Raw genomic sequence first — 19,824 nt, 5'->3', positions numbered from 1 at the left:
AGGCTCCGATTTCCACGCCCCCGTCCCCACCCCCTCCCCGCTGGACGCTGACCCGGGGTCTTCTTATTGGTCGCTTCTCGTGGCGAGCCCGGATTGGGCCACATGAGGACGGGGTGGGTCCCTCCGACCAATAGCGGCGCGAGGGCTGGCGCGGGGCGGGATCCCGCCCGGCACCATCAAGTAGCCCCGGGAACTGCCGGCGCCGCGGAGCGGTGGGCGGCTGCAGAGGCCGAGCGCTGCGCCGGTTCCCGCCGGACCTCGGCCAGTGCCCGCGCGGCCGCGTCCTGCGCAACGCTGCCCGCCTCGGCCCGCCATGCGCCCCCCTGCCCCGGCCGCGCTGGGGCTGCTGCTGCTGCTGCTGCCGCCGCCGCCTGGTGAGACCGCCAAGAAGGCGACGCCCTGCAAGCGCTGCCGGGAGCTGGTGGACAAGTTCAACCAGGTGGGCCGGTCACCCCACGCAGACGCGGGGTCGGGGTCGGGGTCGGGGTCGGGACCGGCCTTGGGGGGCGGCGGGGCCGGGGTCGTCCCGCGATGGATCGGGGTCCTGGACCCAGGGTAAGCCTGCGGTGGATCCGGGTCGGCCCACAACGGTCGAGGGTCACCCCGAGATGGGCCGGAGTCACTCCACCATGGACCTGAGGTCAGCCCACAACGGACGAGGATCAAGGATCCAGGGTAACCCCTCCGTGGGCCGGGGTCACCCTGAGTGGGCCGGAGTCACTCCACCATGGACCTGAGGTCAGCCCACAAGGGACCAGGGTCAGGGACCCAGGGTAGCCCAGAGATGGGCCAGAGTCAGTCCTGACACGGACATCACCCTCGTGATGGACCCAGGATCACCCACGCAATGAATGGCGGCGACCTGTCAGTGGGCTTGGGAAGTCACCATGATGGACTAGGGTTGCTCTCACAACGGACGTGGGTGGGGGCCGCGGCACTGAGCCCCGTCTCCACCGTGTCCCCGCAGGGAATGGTGGACACCGCAAAGAAGAACTTTGGCGGCGGGAACACGGCTTGGGAGGAAAAGGCGCTATCCAAGTATGAATTCAGGTGGGTGCCACCACCCCTGCTCTGGGCAGCCCAGCTTTGGTACTTGACATGTTCCTGTGAACGTTGTCGCCCGCGTTGATGACAAACACACGGAAGGGTCCCTCCCATAGCATCACCTGTCTGCTGGCCCCTACATGGCCTTTTGGCTTCCACACTTATCCCCGTATCCAGTCCGCACACAGTGGACTGGGTGGTCTCTTAATGATGCATTCTGGACGGTGAGTCCCCCCTCGTGAAATGTCACTGGCTTCCCCTGCTGGTGGGGTTAGCCCTCTCTCCTCCACCCAGGACTCCAGCCCCTGCCCCCAACTTCAGGGGCTCCCCTGGTGGGCCCCACACCTGCCACACGACCACCTGTTCTCTGAGTTTCATTCATCACAGGGCACCCAGCCCACCTGATGTGTCTGCTGAGGGTCTTTTCCTACTGAAGTGCCACCGTCCTTCCCGCCTTGCGCCAAGTGGGGATGTCCTGTGGGATGGACACTGACACCTCGACTCGCCTTCTCACTCTGTGGTGCTGATGGGCTTGTGTTTCAGCGAGGTCCGGCTGCTGGAGATCATGGAGAGCCTGTGTGGCAGCAGTGACTTCGACTGTCACAGCATGCTGGAGGAGCATGAGGAACGCCTGGAGGCCTGGTGGCTGAGGCTGTGAGTGTCCCACACCCCTGCACCCCCCACCCTGTTCCCCAGCCCCAGACCCTAGGGCCCCCCCATTCCCCCAGCCCTGCACCCCTACACCCAGTGCATCTCCCGCACCCCCCGCCCCGTTACCTGGGCCCACCTCGCGTGCCCCAGCCTGGCTCTCCGGCCCCCCCACCCCAACCCTGCTCTCCCTGGGTGTTTGTTGAAACACACGAGTGGCTTCTTATTTTTTAATTTATAATTTTGAAATAATTTCAGACCTCCAAGAGTTTCCACACGCTCGTCTTCTCTCTTGTCCACACGTTAGCATCTCTTATTACCTTAACACAATAATCCCGGTGAGGTCCGTAACTGGAGAAGTCCGTCCCGCCTGCACTGGTGTTTCCCTGACGTTACGATACGCTGGAGCACACGTCGTCATAAACTATGATTTTGTGTTGAAGAAATCTGTCACGTGAGCTTTAACGAACGCGTTTTCGATTCCTCAGGAAGAAGGAGTATCCTGACTTATTTGAATGGTTTTGTGTGAAAACCCTGGAAGTTTGCTGTTCTCCAGGAACGTACGGGCCGGACTGCCTTGGTATGTTTTTCTCGGGGAGTCTCAAGTGCCCCAGGTCATTGCCGGTGCCCGTGTGGTGATTCCCGGGCGGGTGGGAGCAGGGTCGGCAAAGGGACAGTCCATGCCACCTCCACCTGGCCCTGGGGCTGCTGTGTCGCTGCTGCCCTCACCCCAGGGACCTTCTCCTTTGGGCCGCACCGCTCTGAGCATCTGATCCCAACTGGGCTTCTAATTCAGGGTCTACAGACCTCCCGTAGTCCACCTGTGGGCCAGTTTTAACCTGCCCGCATGGGCGCTGCCCCCTGAGTGCAAGGAGGTGGCTCTGTGGCTTGCGTGGCCCCCGGCCCAGCTCTGCCCACGGAGGAGCAGAGACAAGTCTGGGGGGGGGGGAAGGGGGGGGGGAGGGGCAGTTGCATCTGTCGGGATGGATGCATCGTGCCAGCCTTAAGTAGGGAAGCCACGCTCTTACGTCAAGACGTGGACTTCGAAACCGAAGCCACCAAAGTCACTCACCTTGATCAGCTGGATCAAGTGGCACATTTTCCAACTTCAGACTCTCTCCCTGGCCGCGGCCCCCTCCTGCCTACCTTTCCTCCCGTCCCGCTGCCACGGGGCTGCAGCGGGCCGATGTCATGGTCCCAAGCAGTCCTACTCGCTCCACGTGTGAGCATCCTTGTCCCCGGGTTTCAGGTGAGGCTGCCCAGAGCCCCCGGCTGGCTCCCGGGCAGTGACCCACATGCCCACAGGCCCCCCGGGTCGCATGCAGGCTCCTATAAATCCCAACCCAGGTGCTTGTTCTGGGGGCGAAGCGTGGCTTGGGTTTTAGCGGGACTTCCAGAAAGCTACTTTGTGAGCGGGGGGTGGGTGGGCGTCCTCTGGATGTGAGCCCAGCCCCCGCCCCGGGGCTGAGCTCTGAGCGGTGGGTCTGTGTCGCCCCCAGCGTGCCAGGGCGGGTCCCAGAGGCCCTGCAGCGGGAACGGGCACTGCAGCGGGGACGGCAGCAGGCAGGGGGACGGGTCCTGCCAGTGCCACCCTGGGTACCAGGGGGCCACGTGCACCGACTGCGTGGACGGCTACTTCAGCTCGCTGAGGAATGAGACGCACAGCATCTGCACAGGTACCGCAGCAGCGCGGGTGGCCAGGGCTTCAGCCCACGGTCCTCGGCGCGACAGACGCATCCCTTGGCTCTTACCCACATCCCGGGAGCCCGGGGGGCACGCAGGAGCCACGGGAAGGGAAGCAGGAGGATGGGCCGCGGTGCTCTTGCCTCCCAGCCCTAAACAGCCCCCGGGAGGGAAGTGAGTCCCGTTCTCCCGACGTCCTCCGGAGAAGGAGGGGAGGGTGGACGGTGTGTCACAGCCATGCTCATCGGGCTCCTGGTGACCTGCTGCCGTTAGTGTCCCCTCGCGGGCTTGCCCTCCCTCTGCAGCTGTCGTCAGCGCACGGTCACCGAGGCGGAGCGTCTGGAGTGAGCCAAGGCCACTCTGGGCCCCGGCCCGCGTCGCTGCAGGAGGTGGGGGGGGGGCACGTGCGGGAACGGGGGGCTGAGGTCACGTGGCGGGACCTCCCGGCCCCAGGTCCCCTTGAGAGGACACACCGTCTCGGCATCGAGTACGGGGGGCTCTCCTACCTGGGTCTTCGGAGGTGTCCTGGGCGCTCCGGGTGAGCGCTCAGGCCCTCAACTATTTCCCTGGAGTCGAGGAGAGAGCCCCCCGTCCGCATCACGAGTCGCAAGAGTGGTTTTTTCTCTCGTTGACTGAGGGCCGCTTTCGGGGGTTTCTTCCTCATTTGTTTCTGGGTTTTGTTTTCGTTCCACTGAAGGTAAATCCCTACTTTCTGAGATGATCTCTGCTTCGCGCTTGTTACTCAGAGTGGGATTTACGCTTACTGGCGGCCGTCCCGCCTCTGCTTTCCAGCCTGTGACGAGTCGTGTAAGATGTGCACGGGCCCCACCAACAGAGACTGCGGCCAGTGCCAAGAGGGCTGGGCGCGGGAGGACGGCGCCTGCGTGGGTGAGGCTGAGGCTGCGTGGGCTCCTGGGGCCTGGCCTTCCCTCCCCCCTCCCCCTCCCCCTCCTCCTCTCCCCCCTCCCCCTCCTCCTTCCCTCCTCCCCCTCCTCCTCCCCCCCTCCCCCTCCCCCTCCCTCCTTCCCTCCTCCCCCCTCCCTCCCTCCTCCTCTCCCCCCTCCCCCTCCTCCTTCCCTCCTCCCCCCTCCCTCCCTCCTCCCTCCCCCTCCCTCCTCCCCCTCCCCCCTCCCCCTCCCCTCCCCCCTCCCCTTCCTCCTCCCCCCTCCCACTCCCCTTCCTCCTCCCCCTTCCCCCCTTCCTCCTCCCACCTTCCCCCTTCCCCCCTTCCCCCCTTCCTCCTCCTCCCCCTCTTCCTTCCCTCCTCCCCCCTCCTCCCCCTCCTCATCCCCCTCCTCCCCCCTCCTCATCCCCCTCCTCCCCCTTCTCCCCCCTCCTCATCCTCCTCCCCCTCCTCTTTCCCTCCACCCCCTCCTCCTGTTTTCCTCCTCTCTTTCTCCCCTTTTTTCTCTCTTCTTCTTCCATCCTTTCCATCCTCTCTTCTCTCTCTTCTTCCTCCTCCTCCCCCTCCTACCCCCCGACTCCTCCCCTCTCCTCCTTCCCTCTTCTCTTCTCTCTTCCTCTTCTCTCTCCTCCCCCTTCTCTTCTCCTCCAGCCCTCGTCCCCTTCCTCCCACTTCTCTCCTCCCTCCCTCCCTCTCCTTTCTCCAGGACCTGCTGGTGTGCGGCCACTGGCAGGGAAACTGAGGCACAGACCTCCCTTGGGCCTGGAGAGCCACACACAGGTGCTTCACAGCCACAGAGAGGAGGCATGCCTTCTGACACACACGCTCCAGAGCTGAGGCCCCGGGCCTTGGCTCTCCCCACCCATCCCCTCCCCACCCAGCCTGGTAGCCACTGCCCGCTTCAGCTGTGTCCTTTTTCTGAGCTGCAGCGGGCCCCGGAGCACTGGCTCCAAACCCAGCCCTGCAGAAGGCCCCGGGGAGGGTCTGGCAGTGGCCCAGGGGCTCTTCCCCAGGTCCGGATGCCGGCAGGCAGGCGGGAGGAGGGGCGGGTCGAGGCCGGGGTGCCCTCCTCCCCTCGTATGTCAGCTTTGGTTTCGCCCCTCAGTTAGGGGCGTCAGGCTTGTACCTGATGCCTCCAGTGGGGAGGGAGGGGCCCCGACACCGACCTGGAGCTCATCCGAGTCCACGCGGAAGCACAGAGTGCTCACGTGGTAGCCGTTGGTCCCTCGCAGCGGCCCCTCCCCTGGGACCACTTAATGTCCCTGGTTGTCACCCCTGCACGTGGGAGGCCACCTCCCTGTCCGGCCCCAGCCCCGGGTTGCATCATCGCGAAGGTGGTCCGGGCCGGCCCCTCACGGCTGTGCCGCTGCCTTCCAGACGTGGACGAGTGCGCGGCCGAGACGCCTCCGTGCGGCGACCAGCAGTACTGCGAGAACGTCAACGGCTCGTTCGTGTGCAAAGGTGCCTGGGCATGGGCTCCTCCGGGGCGGGCACGCACCTCCTGGGCCCTGGGCCCTGCCGATTCTCCCTTTTCAAACGTTCACGTGACTTTCTCATGTTCTACCTACTTTAAGTTCTTTTTAATGTTTATTTATTTTTGAGAGAGAAAGAGCACGAGTAGGGGAGGGGCAGAGAGAAGACACAGAATCCGCAGCAGGCTCCAGGCTCTGAGCCGTCCGCACAGACCCCGACGTGGGGCTCGAACCCACGAACTGTGAGATCACGACCTGAGCCGAAGTCGGACGCTCAACGCTCAACCGACTGAGCCACCCAGGCGCCTCTCTACCTACTTTAGAAAGTTGAAGGTGATGGGCGCCTGGGTGGCTCAGTCGGTTAAGCGTCCAACTCTTGATTTCGGCTCAGGTTATGATCTCAGGGTGGTGAGACTGAGCCCCGCATGGGGCTTTGCACCGAGCGTGGAGCCTGCTTGGGATTTGTTCTCCCTCTCTCTCTGCCCCTCCCCCACATGCACGTCCCTATGCACGGGCTCCCCTGCCCCCTCTCTCTCTCTCTCAAAAAAAAAAAATGTTTAAGGTGGCAACCCAAGTGATAGGTACTTGTTACAGAAAATTCAAATGAGTTGAAAGTAATATTTAAAAGCCATTGGGGCGCCTGGGTGGCGCAGTCGGTTGAGCGTCCGACTTCAGCCAGGTCACGATCTCGCGGTCCGTGAGTTCGAGCCCCGCGTCAGGCTCTGGGCTGATGGCTCAGAGCCTGGAGCCTGTTTCCGATTCTGTGTCTCCCTCTCTCTCTGCCCCTCCCCCATTCATGCTCTGTCTCTCTCTGTCCCAGAAATAAATATAAAAAAAAAATAAAAGCCATCAATTCCACGGAGAGGGAGCCTCTGTTACTAGTCCTAATACGCTCCCCAGTGTCTCCTTGCCTTTTTCACTCAACAACGCCGTGACCGTCTTCGTCCGTCCTGTCACGTCGTGTACGTCACGTACACGCGCGTGTGCGATTGCAGAGCACGTCCTGACTCCGCCAGTTTCTTCGACAATCTGTGTCGCTGGCTGTTTGAGTCAGACCAGTTCTCCCGCAGTTACGCACTTTGAATTCCTTGGTAGATTAAAGCTTTTCGTGTTGGTCACTGTTTTCTCGCACTGGTTCCAAACTGCTCTGGGGGTGTGCGTTGTAGGGCCACGCCGTCCCCGGGAGGCTGGGGGCCTCCCCATGTGCCGCGTGTGCCCCTCTCTGTGACGCGTGGGCCTCACCTGGGAAGGTTATTCGTACTGAGCTCCCAGCCACCTGTCATGAGGAAGGCGGCCACCCCCCGATACCGGCTCCAACAAGAGGGTGCAGAGGGTGCCTGTCCGTGGGCTTCCCGTGCACGGTCACTGAGTCTCCGCCCTGCCGCCTGAAGCCCGTGCTTGGGGGCGGGGGTGGGATGGGAGAGGCCGGAGCACCCGGGTTCCCACGTGGCGTGGCGCCAGACCCCGTGTGCCCACGGGACAGTGTCTGATGTTGTCGTTGCCTTTCCCCCTTGCTTCTAGAATGTGATTCTACCTGTGTGGGCTGCACGGGGAAGGGTCCAGAACAGTGTAAAGAGTGCGTCCCGGGCTACACCAAGGAGAGCGGCCAGTGTGCAGGTCAGTGCGGTTGTGTCTGTGCTGGACTGGGATGGAGCGCTGCAGGGAGGCCACGATGTGACCGGTCCCGTGACGAGCTGGGGGGCGGGGGGCGCCGGCTCCGGCTCTTCTCCACAGACCCCCTTCCTCCAGCTTCAAGAGGTGTGACGCGGGAGCAGCAGACGCCTCCCCGGCCCCCCCCCCCCCCCCCCCCCCCGCCATGTGCGTGGTGCTGGTGATCCTGTGGCCTGGGGCTCCCGCACCCCACCCCCGTTTCCCCGTCAGCCGGGGGTGACCCGGCCCCCGTGGTCCCCTCCACAGTTGGGGCCGGCTGGAACCCACTTGGAAAAGGGCAGCGAATCCACCGACCTCGCTGGGCGAGCTTACGCCGGGCCTCCCGCCTCCTCGCCTGCGCCGTGCTTCTCTGCTTTCCGGCCGCGCGTGGCCTGACCCCCGACGCCTCTGTTAAACTCCGCCCTCTTCCTCTCTTCTCCGACGAGATGTTTCCGATCTTCGGCTTTCTGTGCGCGAGCGAGTTATGAGAATCTCGTGATCACGACGTGTGTCTGCCGAACAGAGGAATCCGTTACAGTGGTTACAGTGGGATGTCTTTACCGCAGACGTAGACGAGTGCTCGCTGGCGGAAAAAGTGTGCACGAGAGAAAGCGAGAACTGTTACAACACCCCTGGGAGCTATGTGTGCGTGTGCCCCGAGGGCTTCGAGGAGACAGAAACAGCCTGTGTGCGGACGCAGACCGCCGCGGACGGTGAGTGGCCTGGCTAAGGAGCACGGGCAGGGACACCGGCCACCGGGCCACAGCTGCCGGCTCGGAAACACACGAAAAGTGGCCCCGGGAGGGTGATGGCTGGGCTTCCTGGAAGACAAGAGGGTGACGGTCCCCGTGGGGAGTCCCAGAGGTCATGCACAGACTGAGGTGTGGGCGGGAAGCAGAGTCAGTGACACCGGAATCAGCAGGCGGGCTGACGGCAGAGGAGCCACCGGACGGTCCCCACGTGGTCCCTGCGCCAGCTTCCCGGAGGCCTGAGGCCAGGACCCGCTCTGAGCCTGTGGGCAGGGACCCTGGCCTCCTCCGGCTTCCGGTGGCTGTGCGTCTTGGATCCCCGGGGCTTACAGCCCCATCCCTCTAGTCTCTGCCCCTGTCCACGTGGCCTTCCCGTGGCCTGTGCGTGTCCATGCTTCTCTCTCCCCGTATGGACACCAGTGACTGGAGAAGGACCCACCCCAGTGACCTCACCTTACCTTATCATCTGTAAAGAGCCCGTTTGCACACTAGGCCCAGTTGACAGCTCCTGGGGTTAGGAGGTCACCACGGCCCCCCGGGGGATGTGGCTCTTCCCACGAGGCTCCTAGAAGTGCTGTGACAGCACGGAGTGGAAGGGACGACGTCTTCCCCAACGAGTAGGTTGTGCCGCCGACTCCAGGAGCCCCCGGCCCCGAGCGGGGTAAAGCCCAGCGAGCGCACAGCCTCGTAGGACACCCCGAACACCAAGGACAGGAGCGCACCAGACGCCAAAGGGAGCGAGGACACAGCAGGGGACGGGACAGCAGCCACACGCCACCTCTGCTTTGGCGTGGCCTCCCCGCCCACGCCCCTCACCATCATCCGGGCTCCCGTCCCGCCCAGCTGATTCCGGAGCGCCTGGCCGCCCCCCCCCCCCCCCCCCCCCGCTGTGTTACCAGTGGGCCACCACGTCCGGGAGGAGCCAGCGCCACCCCGTCGGGACATTTGTGCCCACGCTCCGCCCCAGCCCCGTGAAAACCTGGCAGCCTCAGCCTCGGGGCCCTCATGCGGGGATTTTACCAACCGATCTGTTTGTTTCCTGGCAGAAGTCCCAGAGGACCCAACGCAGCCACCCGCGCGGGAAGATCTGTGACGTGGGTCCGGAGCCGGAAGCCGGACCTGCCCTTTAAGTTATTGAGACTGACGCCCGGGAAAGGCGGCCCCCACACCCGCGCTCCTCCACGGACGGTCCAGGGCGAGCTGCTCCCCCTCAAACACTTGTGCCCATCTGGCATCTGGAAAAACCACAGTTCCTGCTTGTTCTTGAGCAGATTTGTATATTTTGCTACCGTTCTTTATAATAAAATTGACCATTGGAGGTAGTCAGGCACAGAACACGTGTGAGTTTGTCTCACTGAAAAGCACGAACAACTTGGAACGGAGTGAGCTCCGTCCGCCGTCGCTGTCCCCCCCGCTGGGGCTGGAAGGCGCCCCTGACCGCCCCGCACGGAGAGGACACAGCCCTGCCCACCCTGAGGCGGCCTGCCTTGGGCTTTCAGCACAAGGGATCAGGACAGCTGTGCCACCGACGGGCCCTCGGGCAGGGTACAGCCGGAGAGAAGCGTCCATCGCAAGCCCCAGGGCCAGTTTCTCACCCTTGAATGAAGCAGCTGAGAATTGATACAGGCTGTGGCTCCACGGGGAGGCCTCCCAGGGCCCCCTCCCCCCCCCCAGTCGGCGCGGCCGCCCCAGGAACCCCCCGCCCACGTGAACGCCCGGTTCCCCGAGCACCCTGCCTGCCCCACTGCCGTCCACATGGGGGGTCACCCCGGGAGGCGGCCTCCTGTCTCCCGCTGTCCTGGCACCGAGGGCCTCGGCATCCTCGCGACATCTTGTGGTACCTGCTCTGCGGGCCCAAGGTGGGCACCCCAGTGGGCCCAGGGGACACCCCTGCCCCAAGTCTTGTCCCCGGTTCTCCCCGGATCCCCGTGCCCCTCGGCTGGCCTCCCTTGCTCTGTTGCCATGTCTGTGCTGGGGGACAGGGAGCGTTCCCTCCCGGGCCGAGCGCCCCGAAGTCCTAGAAGACAGGGCCGAGTTGACCGGGCAAGGCCAGCCTGCGGCTCTTGTCTAGGCCAGACCTGTTGGGGAGTTCACACGGGAGACAGCCCTTTCATCACGCTCTGGGGACCGGGCTGGAGGTCCAGGCAGTGGGAGCACGGTGGTGGGAGAGGTCACCACCAGACAGCTGATGGCCACATGAACTGGGAAGGGAGGACGCAGCCCTGTCCTTGGGCGGCTTCCAGGGAACCCTGTGGGCTGGGGGCTTCGTGGAGGGAGGGAGGGCAAACCTGAGAGCCAGGGGCTGGCAGAGCCCCGCACGGGTGGGGGCAAGGACAGGGAGGCCCAGAAGGGAGGCCCCCGGTGGGTGAGGGGCTCCCTCCACAGCCCGAGCCCCAGCAGAGGGCCAGGCCAGAGCAGGTCGGCATGTGGGACCCAGGCCAGGCCCGAGTAGCCAAAGCCACAGGCCACGTGGCTGGCATGGAATCGACCCCAGTTTCCAGTTGGAACCCAGAGGGTCCCGAGTCTGCCTGGTGGGTCACCTGGGCGGCAGCCCACCCCTCCCAGGGCTCTGTGGACAGTGGCGCCCCCTCCCCCCCGCTGCACAGGTGACCTCGGTAGGTGTCTGAGGGGCTGTCTCCCGGCAGTGGGAAGGGCCAGGCCCTGCCGTTGTGGATGCTAAGACATCCCTGCAGCTGGCTCCCCACGTTGGCCCCCCGAGGTCTGTGGGGTCCTCTGTGGGGTCTGAACCCTGCCCTTTGCCCCACCGAGGCCCCGCCCTGGACCCCCACCATGGCACTCGGCCCGGGCCGCTGGGGAGGGATAGGGCCAGCGTAGGCATCTCCGTGCTGACAGCAGCTGTGGCCACAGGCCCGGGGTGTGTGCCCCATTGACCCCCCTCTCGTTCCGCTCAGGGCCCCCAGCCCCTTCGCTGCCTCTCTCCCAGGGGGAGACTGGAAGCGCCAGGCTGACCTGGCTCGTGGAATCGCCGAGCGAGGTCCAGGTCAGGGCCTTCGTCCTGCTGGGGACACTGGGTCTGGCTCCTCTCTGCTCGGCTGTCATCCCTCAGAGTGGCCTCTTCCCCAAGTCACTTCCCTTCCCTGGCGGGGGGCGGGGGTTGTCTGCTCTGAGGCTGAGGTCTGGAGCCACTGGTCAAGCACCCCAGCCTCAGTCTCCTTGCCTGTGAACAGGAGCACGTCCCCAGACAAGGGACCTGGAGATGGAGGCGGAGGGCCCCACGCAGCCCCTGGTGTGTGTAGGGGGTGGACTGGGGTGAGGCGTGGCGGGCAGGGCGGACTTGACCCCAGCAGCACCTTGCCAGGCCCAGCGTGGGGCTCAGGTGCAGGCAGGAGCCAGGTGCCAAGGTGCAGGGACGCAGGGGCTGCGAGCCTGAACGTCAGGGTCCCAACCGGGTCTCCGGGTGACTGTGGAACCCCCCATCCCTGGTGGCGACCCCTGCCGAGGCCCTGCGGACCCCCCTCATGCCCCAGGTCGGCCGCCAGAAAGGATAGCGAATGGACAGCGGGGACCCCTTCCTCAGGCGGAGCTACCGCCGGGCTCGGCTGGTGAGGACGCGGCCAGCAGGTGGCGCTGCAGGACCACCCCGGGCTCCCCTGCCGCGACTGGAGCCTGGGCCGGAGGTGGGTGGCCCTGAGGAGGGCTGAGGTCCCAGGGCAGGACACTCTGTGGGCGGAACCCACCCCCCCCCCCCCCAGTCCCCTTCGCCGACGGAGATCAAACCTGTGGAAGAAACAGGGAGAAAGGAAGCCAAGCAGGACGCAGCCAACGTGACCCCGCGCTGTGGCCTCAGCGCCCGGCAGGGAGCCCAAACCGGATGACCCTCTGCTCCCTCTTCCCACCCTGGACACCCCCTGCGGAGGGGTCTGCAGGGCAGCGACCCGGCCCACCCTTTGCCTCTGGGACACCTCCTCCGGCCTCAGGACCACCGTCAGGCAGCCTGCCTCCCCTGCTGGCCCCGGGCACGAGGGGCCTGGAGGACAGGTGTCCTCCTCTGGGGACACAGCACCGCATGTGGGTCCTGGTGTGGCTTCCAGCCCTGCAGGGCGTGGCCCGTATGTACCCTGTCAGGCCAGGAGCTTCCAGAAGTGTGGTGTGTGAGAGCCCCGTGGTCACGGCCCACCCTGCCCCGGGTCCCCCGGTCTGCTGTGTCGTTCCGTGGGGTCCTGCACCACAGGGGCAAACGTTTGGTAAGCCGGTGTTCTCCACTGGGGGCCCCGGGGACATCGGTCACAACTGGGTGAGGGGGTGCTACTGGCTCAAGATGGGGGGGCAGGAAGCCGTTCAGCACCCTCAGTGCCCGGGATGCCCCCACGGAGAACGCCCCTGCCCCACCGCCCGCCTCGCTGGGGGGATGCTGACCTCAGGACCGGGCCTCCGTCCCCGTGACGCTGACTAGGGGTAGCCGTGCCGGGCTCAGCCACAGGACAGACACATGAGGAGCCATCACCTCCACTGTCCTGGCCGTTCTGTCTGTACGCGGCCGTGCCACCCGATGAACACGGCTTGCCACCCAAGCTGATGACAGGCTGGCCGCTGTCATGCGGCCAAGGGGCTCTGTCCACCTGCCGCACGGTGGGTATGTTCCGGCAGGCGTGGACGCGGGATTTAAAATGTTCACCCCCATGCCCGCCCCAGAGTCCCCTGTGTGCGTCTCCCCAGACCCCCGTGCCTGAGAGCACCGTTTTTCTCCTCCACGCCCCTGACTGGCCAGCTGGGCCGCTTGCCCACGGGCCCCCTCCGCCACTGTCATCGTCCACTTGTGCCCACATACTGTGCCGGCTGTCCCTGGACCGTGACGGAGCTTCTCCTCCTCCGCTGGTCACAGGAGTTCCTGGGAGGCCGCACGTGGGAGCGGTGGGACTGACAAAGGGGCAGCAGCCGCCCGCGGGCATCACACGGGTGGAGCCCACGCAGGTCCGGACCACCCGTGCCTGCAGCGTGCCACTGACCTGTGGCCTTGCCACGTCTCACCCCACGTGCCCGACCTCTTGACAGGGCAGGTCTGAGAAAGCCAGTGCCGGGCAGCCCGCCGTGGTCCTGTGACAGACGGGCTACTTTTCTCAGGCCCGGAGCCAGGCCCCTTCTCCCGGAGACACCAGCCGCCCTGGAGCCCCTTAGCTCAACGCAGCGGGCCCCGCGCAGCGCTGGCCTTCCGTGGCACTGGCACTGGAGCACAATTCAGGGATGCACACCGCTCCAGCACCCCAAAGCCCCCAGGCCTGCGCTCCCCGTCCTCTGCCCGAGGGGGCCCCGTGCGCCTCAGGCCCCTGACCTCTCCCTGGAGAGCGTGTGTCCTGCGAAGGCCTCGTGCTGATTCACAGGGTTGTCGATCCGGGGGACAGGTGTGCTGGGCCGGGGACCCTGGGCAGGAGAGTCACGGTGGCGGGGGGGACCACACGTTCTCTCTGAAAACGGTTTTGGATTCTCTTCCTCATCGGGACGGAGGGCGGTGCGGCCCAGCGTTTCCAGCTGTCCTCCCGGAGCCGTCACCAACGACCTCTGGCCGCGGTCAGACTGGCGGGTGTAGAGATGTGGCAGCACCAGCCTGCACCCGACAGTCTTTAAACGCGTCACTGCCCGGGAAGTCCTGCTGTTTCTGACTATCTGGGTCGGGGGCAGTTGTGGACGCTTCCGTGGCTTGTCCCTCACGGTGGCCAAGGGAACGAGGTCGGCCACCAAGTATGTCCACTCCACCTGTCCATTCTGGGCATGGGGAAACGGCCATCGGGTGCCCGTGTAGACAAAGTCAGGGACTAGACCCTGGCCACAATCACATTTGTGAGCCCCTGACTCACTCTAACAGGGGAGTCACGGTGACGCTTCGGGCCTCAGGTTACTGGGGTCAGCTGGAACCTCGTGTCCACAGCCCTCAAATGCTCGGGTGTGTCCCCTCCCCTGTGTTCAGTTATGGGGTCACGGGAAGGCCTGGCACCCTCCCCAGGGCACAGACTTACCTGATGTTGCGAAGTCTGCTTCCTGAGGACCCGGCACCCTTTTATTCTCTGGGTTCTGGGTCTGAAATCTGCCTTAAGTCTGGAAACTGGGCAGAGAACCTTTCACTGGGACCTCTTGGCCGGGCATCCTCGATCTCTTCCCTTTGGACGCCTGTTCAGTCTCCAAGAACGCTGTGTTCACCACAACCTCGGCCCCTCAGGCCCTGGCCCAGCTCCACCTGCGTCCACCTAGCCCCTGGTGGCCGGGCGCCATCATCCCTGTCACTGTCCATTCTGCGACAGCCGCTCCCCGTTAGCAGACCCTGCCGGGAGCCCCCACTGACCTCCCCACAGAGCCGGTGCCTCTCCGAGTGTGCTCCTGATGGCTGGGCTGCACGGTGTATCCTCCAGGCCACCTGAGGAACCCACCCCCTGCCACCCGGCCCCTTCCCAACATCCGCTGTGGTCCTTGTGACGGTCTGCCCTTTTCAAAAGCACCTCCCACACTTCTAACTGTCTTCCTGGCACCGTGACCGCACCACCTTCTGGGTCCGAGTCCCAGACCTCAGGAAAGCCCCCACAGTCAATGAGCTCCCCTTAACCTGCCCAGGATGAGGTCCTGGGTCCTGAGACCCGAGTCCCCTCTGCCCTGCACTGGGCCACCATGTCCCCAACAGGTTATGTCACTACTTAGCTCCGGGAGGGATACAAACAGGTCCTGGGGGTGTGATATTCCTGTTTTCTTCAAGGAAGTCTTCCCATAAAGGCACGGGCCACTTGTATAGGCCCAAGGACAGGGGGTTTGGGGGTCACCCCCTGTGCGCCATTCCCTCCAGCCAGCGCCTTCAAGGGAGCACAGCACACCTGCCAGGCTGGGTTCCACCCTCATGGGAGCCAGATCCTCTGACCACTGGGTCCCCCCAGGCTCCCCACGACATGTGACCCTTTCCCAGAGTGACAGGGGACAACACCATTAACCCTACTCTCGACCACCGCACTCTGCCCAGCCAGTGTGGCCCCCTCCCACACCACGGTGACAGTTGTGACCACTGGTGTTCCCACTGTGCGGAACAAGCCGGGTCCTCCTGTCCCTGCGGTGACTGTCCTGGACTGCCCTGGCTCTGTCCGCCTGCACTTGTTCCCAGAAGGGCAGTCGGTCCTCAGCTGACTCCCTGGGAAGTGTCCACGCTGTGACTCGGGGGCCAGCCTTGGATCCCCAACGGAGGGACTGTTCGCTGGGAAAGAGCACGGCCACGGTCATGCCCACAGGGGCCAAGGTGAGGCCCCAACAGCCAAGGACAGGCCCTTCCTTCCCACTCCCCAGTGGCCAGCCACAAATCCCGGCACCGGCCTGACGCTGCGCCTCTTGCCCGCGCCCGTGTGCAGACCACCTCCCACCCACGCCTGCCCCTCCTGTGCTGCGGCACCTGCCTGGCCTCCCTCATCCCCATCCCCAACTGCACCCACCCACGGTCCCCAGCCCCACTCCTCCTGCCCACTCTCTGTGTGGGCTCTTGGCAGAAGGGCAGGACCACCCCCAGCAGCCCCCAACCAAAGACTGTCCCTCCCCACACCCCACCACCCCTCTCAGCCCAGGGCCACCCTCTGTGGGTCATCTTCTCCCCAGCCCCTCGCTACCTGCCCGGGTCCCGGACGAGGATGGACTCCTGAGGACCCCACCCCAGGCACTGCTCGCAGCTCATATATGCTCGCGCCCCCACCGCCTTCCCAGACCCCACCGGGTCTGCCCTCTGACCCCTGCGGCACTGCTGGCCTCACTCGGGCTGTGGGTGTCAGGGCCCTGGAGACAGGCAGGCCTGGGCTGGGGGGGCCTCAAGCCACTACTTGATGAAGGCTGGTTGTGAGACAGGTGACGGGCGGGGGGGGGGGGGTGGCACCCGGTGTGGTCATTCTCTTTGCTCTACTGGTCACCAAATTCATCTTCCCTGGGGTGGGAGCAGGCCAGGGATATGGGGAGGGGCACTGGAGCCTAGGGCAGGGCGTAGGGCAGAGGCTTCAGTCCTACAGGGGGCGATGGCGGCAGAAGCCTCTGCTTGGAGTTGGGTGGGATCAGCCTCCAGTCTCTTCAGGGACAGGCTGCCATTCGGGACACGTGTCCCCCTCCCAGTCCAGGGGCCCCTCAAAGCTTCCATTGTGGCTGGGATCGTCCCAGACGCCAGGCTGGCTGGCTCCACACCAGTGAGGGGCAGCCGCCGGGTTTGTGCTGGTGAGCCAGTGTGGACTGTGGGACCCCTAGCCTTCCAGAAACCCCTCCTCCCAGACTCAGTGGGCTCCTTTTCAGGACCCAAGTTTCCAGGTGACATCATCACGCTGGGCCTGGGCAGCTAGCATGGGTTCCTCTCCTGTCGGCCTGGCAACCCCCACCTCTTACCACCAAACAGCTGGCCAGGGCCAGGGCCACCACCTGCAGCGGGGAAGGGTCTGGGGGTGGGAGGTGGCGATGTCTTCGGGGGGCTGCACTGAAATGGATGGAGGAAGGGCAGGGAAAGGGTATCCAACCTTGTCTGCCACTCAACTCTGCAGGCCCAGGGCGCTCATGGCGGGGTCCAGGGCAGGCCCCGCAGCCCTGAGGACCACAGAGCAGCCACTCAGCCACCTCCCCGTTCTCCCTCCTGCCCTGTCCCGGGGCGGGGTGGGGGGAGGTCAGCCGCGGGGCCCAGCAGCCCCGACGTGGTGCGGAGCGGGAACCCTCCAGACGGCGCCCACCCTCTGGGCACCTCAGGCTCCCAGGAAACCCCGTCGTGCAGAGAGAAATTCAGGGTCCCTCGCCCCGCTCTGGTCCCTCTGCCCTCCTCCAGGCCTCCGCCCTGCCCCCATCCGGGCCCCGCGCCCCCACCAGACCCCCCCTTCCCTTCCCCTCCGGGCCCCTGCCCTGGCTCTGGGTCGCCCCCTCCCCTCTGGGAGCCCTGTCCCCTCCCCTTTCCCCCGGGGCCCCGCCCCATCTGCGGATCGCCCCCCTTCCCCTCGGGGCCACCGCCCCCCGCTCCCCGCCCCCACTCCGGGGGCCCCTCCCCCCCCCCCCCCCCCCGCAGACCCGAGCCGGCCACCGCCCCCTTCCGGTCCGCGCGGGGCGGGCTGGAGCTGCGGGCGGGAACGGGGCGGGGCCCTGCCGGGAAGGGGCGGTGCCGGAAGCGTCGTCGGGCTCCCCCCGCGGGCGGGGCGGGGGTGGGCCCGGGGGGGGGGGGGGCGGTCCTCCCGGCCCGCCCCCCTTCCCGGAGCCGGCGAGGGCGGGGAGGACGCGGGCGGTGACGCTGACGGGAAAGCCCGAGGCTTCGAGGACGTAGGCGCGGCGCGTGCGCGGTCGGCCGCGACCTTCTGGGAAGCGCCTGGCGACAGGTGGCCGCAGGCGGGACTCTGGTGCCCCTCGTTACGTCATTGCGGGGGGTGTTCCCGCGGGAAACAGGCCCCCGGAAGCAGGCCGGCGAATGCGACGCAAGTTTGGGGGCGCGGGCGGCCGCCCCCGTGTCCCCGCCGGGGAAGGACGTGGCTCCGGGGGACTGGCTGCCTCCAGCCGGGGTGTGCGCCCCCAGGACAGCCCCCACCCCGATGTCCGGCTGGGGGCGCCCCCAGCGCGGGAGACGGGACCCTGGAGCCCCGCCGCGTTGCCCTCCAAGGCCAGGCACCGAAGGTGCCCACTCAGCCGCACGTGCCCTCCAGGACCTCGGGCTCTGTCTCCGGAGGGCAGGGGTCTGGGGAGCCGGTCTCCGCGGGGCCCGGGCCCCCACAGCCTCCTGGGGCCCAGCTCCTCCAACCCCTCCCCCCCCCGCCTCCGGGGAGGCAGGGCTCTGCCCCGAGCGCCCCTGGGCACATCCCACACCTCGGAGGCTCAGGGAGACCAGGGGCGGCTGTGCCGCAGTGGAGTTGGGTCTGACCTTTCCCCTCAGTCGGATGGAGCAGCGGTCCCTCCCCTCCATCGTCATCCCTTGCCGCGGCCCAGAGGCCCAGCTGTCCCCGCCTAGTGCTCAGACACCGAGTTGTGATGACAGAGGCGGGGACCACCTGCAAAGCCAGCCAGGACCCCGTGTCAGATCTACTCTGGTCTCAGACTGGAAACAGGCAGCTCCCCTGAGAGCACACACGTCGCGGCGAGGGCTTGAGGTGCCCCTGTGACCGCACGAGCCCTTTCTCACCCCACCATCAGCACATCCCCGGTTAGGGTGAAGGGAGGCTGGTCGATGACCCCCTGAGGGAGGTGCGGGGGTGGGGGGGGGGGACGGGCACCAGCCCGGGGCCCTCCCAGGTGAGCCGCGGGCCCGGCTCAGCTGCTGGCCACATAACAGTGGCCCTTGTCAGCCGCCTGGGTGGGGGCTGGGGTACCAGCCCCGCGTGTCTCTGGTGGAGAATGGCATCCGCCCCCCTCCCAGTCCTATTGTCCATTCACCCTCCACCCTCGCCATTAATAGCTCCTCCCCTGAAGCCAAGCTATAAATAGCCCCCCCAGCCCCTCACACAGGCCCCTTCAGCCGCTGGGCACACGCAGCCACCCACACACCAGCCCGAGCAGAGCCACGCGAGCCCGGGCACCGAGCCCACTCCTGCTCTGCTCTGCGGCCAGGCGCACAGAGGGGCCCACACTGCCCCAGCCGCCGTCAGCTGAGACGGTCCCTGCACCCTCCCGGGTCCTCCCACGGCCTGAGCTGGCACGCTGAGCTGTCGTCCACTCTTGAGGCCATGCGGCCAAGGGGCCCGGGGCAGGCGTTCCAGCCACTCCTCCTCTGCCTGGTCTGGCCTGGCCCCCCTTCCCCAAACGCAGGCCTCCTCAGTCTACCCCTGGGGGTCCCACCCAGAGGCCCTCTCAGATCCTCAAGCTTTTCATCTGCGGGGCAGGCACCGTAGCGTCCGCCCGCCTGACCATCCAGGGGCAGCAGCTCAGCCAGCGGCCCCGGCCAGCCTGGAGGGAGGCCCTGGACCCTACCGCTCCCTCCGGAGGAAAACCGGTCCCGGCACGGCCTGAGCCCTGGCCCTCTGCCCCAGGTGCTGCCAGGCGGGCCCTGAGAGCCATAGGGTCCCGCCAAGCCCCAAGGAGTCACAAGTTCAGCGCAGCCCCCACCCACCCTGGGGGGCCCCAAGGCTGGTCCTGCCTCCCACCTGGCCCATGGGACGGGCACCAGTGAATTCCTGTGCCCTGCCTCCTCCCGGGGCCTTGTCTCAGGTAACTGTGACCCCTGGAGAATCTCTTCCGGAGGGCCATGTGGCTGGTGGTACCCAGGGCCAGGGTGGGGGGCTTGGAGCCCGCTGTTATTGTGCCAAAAGGAGAAAAGGAAAACAACTCTGTTTACGGAAAAGGCGCGTCCGCTGCCACTGGCCGGCGGCCTTCCTGGGGGGACAGAGGCCCTTTGTTGGGAAAACAGGAAGAGAGGATTTCCAGGACCCATCGGGCCACCCGCCGGCCGCCCGTCCCAGCTTCCTCTGATTCTCAGCAGCTTCTATGGCCACCAGCTGCCTGTCTGTCTATCGTCTTGTCTGTAAGTCCCTCTGATCACAAGACCCAGGCCTCCAGCTTTGGGGTGAAGCCGCAATCAGTGCTCAGTCCCACAGTACGGGGGGGGGGGGGGGGGAAGGGAGGATGTCACCTGGATGCTAGTGTCTCCTGCCCCCAGGCCACACAGGGACAAGCACCTAACAGGTGCCCACTGGGTGCCCAGCTTCAGGCAGAACTGGGAGCACGGCAGGCCCGGCTCCCCTGGAGTCCCAGACCCTTG

The 19,824-nt window shown here is 66.0% G+C and overlaps 1 protein-coding gene across 5 annotated transcripts; it reads left to right on the top strand.

Moving 5' to 3' along the window:
* The first annotated feature begins 152 nt into the window (after positions 1 to 152).
* CRELD2 (cysteine rich with EGF like domains 2) lies at positions 153 to 9,485 on the top strand. Of its 5 annotated transcripts, none has more exons than XM_058740956.1 (10): positions 154 to 439; positions 968 to 1,050; positions 1,588 to 1,698; positions 2,181 to 2,272; positions 3,192 to 3,368; positions 4,168 to 4,263; positions 4,986 to 5,059; positions 5,657 to 5,740; positions 7,273 to 7,368; positions 7,669 to 7,805. In XM_058740956.1, exons 1-10 carry the CDS (start codon positions 314 to 316, stop codon positions 7,795 to 7,797), a joined length of 1,068 nt encoding a protein of 355 aa, XP_058596939.1. In that variant the 5' UTR covers positions 154 to 313; the 3' UTR covers positions 7,798 to 7,805. The 5 variants fall into 5 exon arrangements, with proteins under 5 accessions (XP_058596941.1, XP_058596939.1, XP_058596937.1 ...); XM_058740959.1 differs by lacking the exon at positions 7,669 to 7,805 and adding an exon at positions 7,968 to 8,103 and having other exon boundaries at positions 155 to 439; XM_058740957.1 differs by lacking the exons at positions 4,986 to 5,059; positions 7,669 to 7,805 and adding exons at positions 7,968 to 8,114; positions 9,197 to 9,485 and having other exon boundaries at positions 157 to 439.
* Positions 9,486 to 19,824: the final 10,339 nt, after the last annotated feature.

The sequence above is a fragment of the Neofelis nebulosa genome, chromosome 8, assembly GCF_028018385.1.
Source record: "Neofelis nebulosa isolate mNeoNeb1 chromosome 8, mNeoNeb1.pri, whole genome shotgun sequence".
Taxonomy (NCBI): domain Eukaryota; kingdom Metazoa; phylum Chordata; class Mammalia; order Carnivora; family Felidae; genus Neofelis; species Neofelis nebulosa.
This window is presented reverse-complemented; position numbering and strand designations above follow the sequence as displayed.

Bases quoted from the DNA above. Each gene is read 5' to 3' on its own strand.
- CRELD2 (XM_058740954.1), top strand. From the start codon at position 314: ATGCGCCCCCCTGCCCCGGCCGCGCTGGGGCTGCTGCTGCTGCTGCTG. The intron at 1,699-2,180 runs GTGAGTGTCCCA...TCGATTCCTCAG, and splicing joins GAGGCCTGGTGGCTGAGGCT to GAAGAAGGAGTATCCTGACT. The intron at 7,369-7,668 runs GTCAGTGCGGTT...TCCCCTCCACAG, and splicing joins GGAGAGCGGCCAGTGTGCAG to TTGGGGCCGGCTGGAACCCA.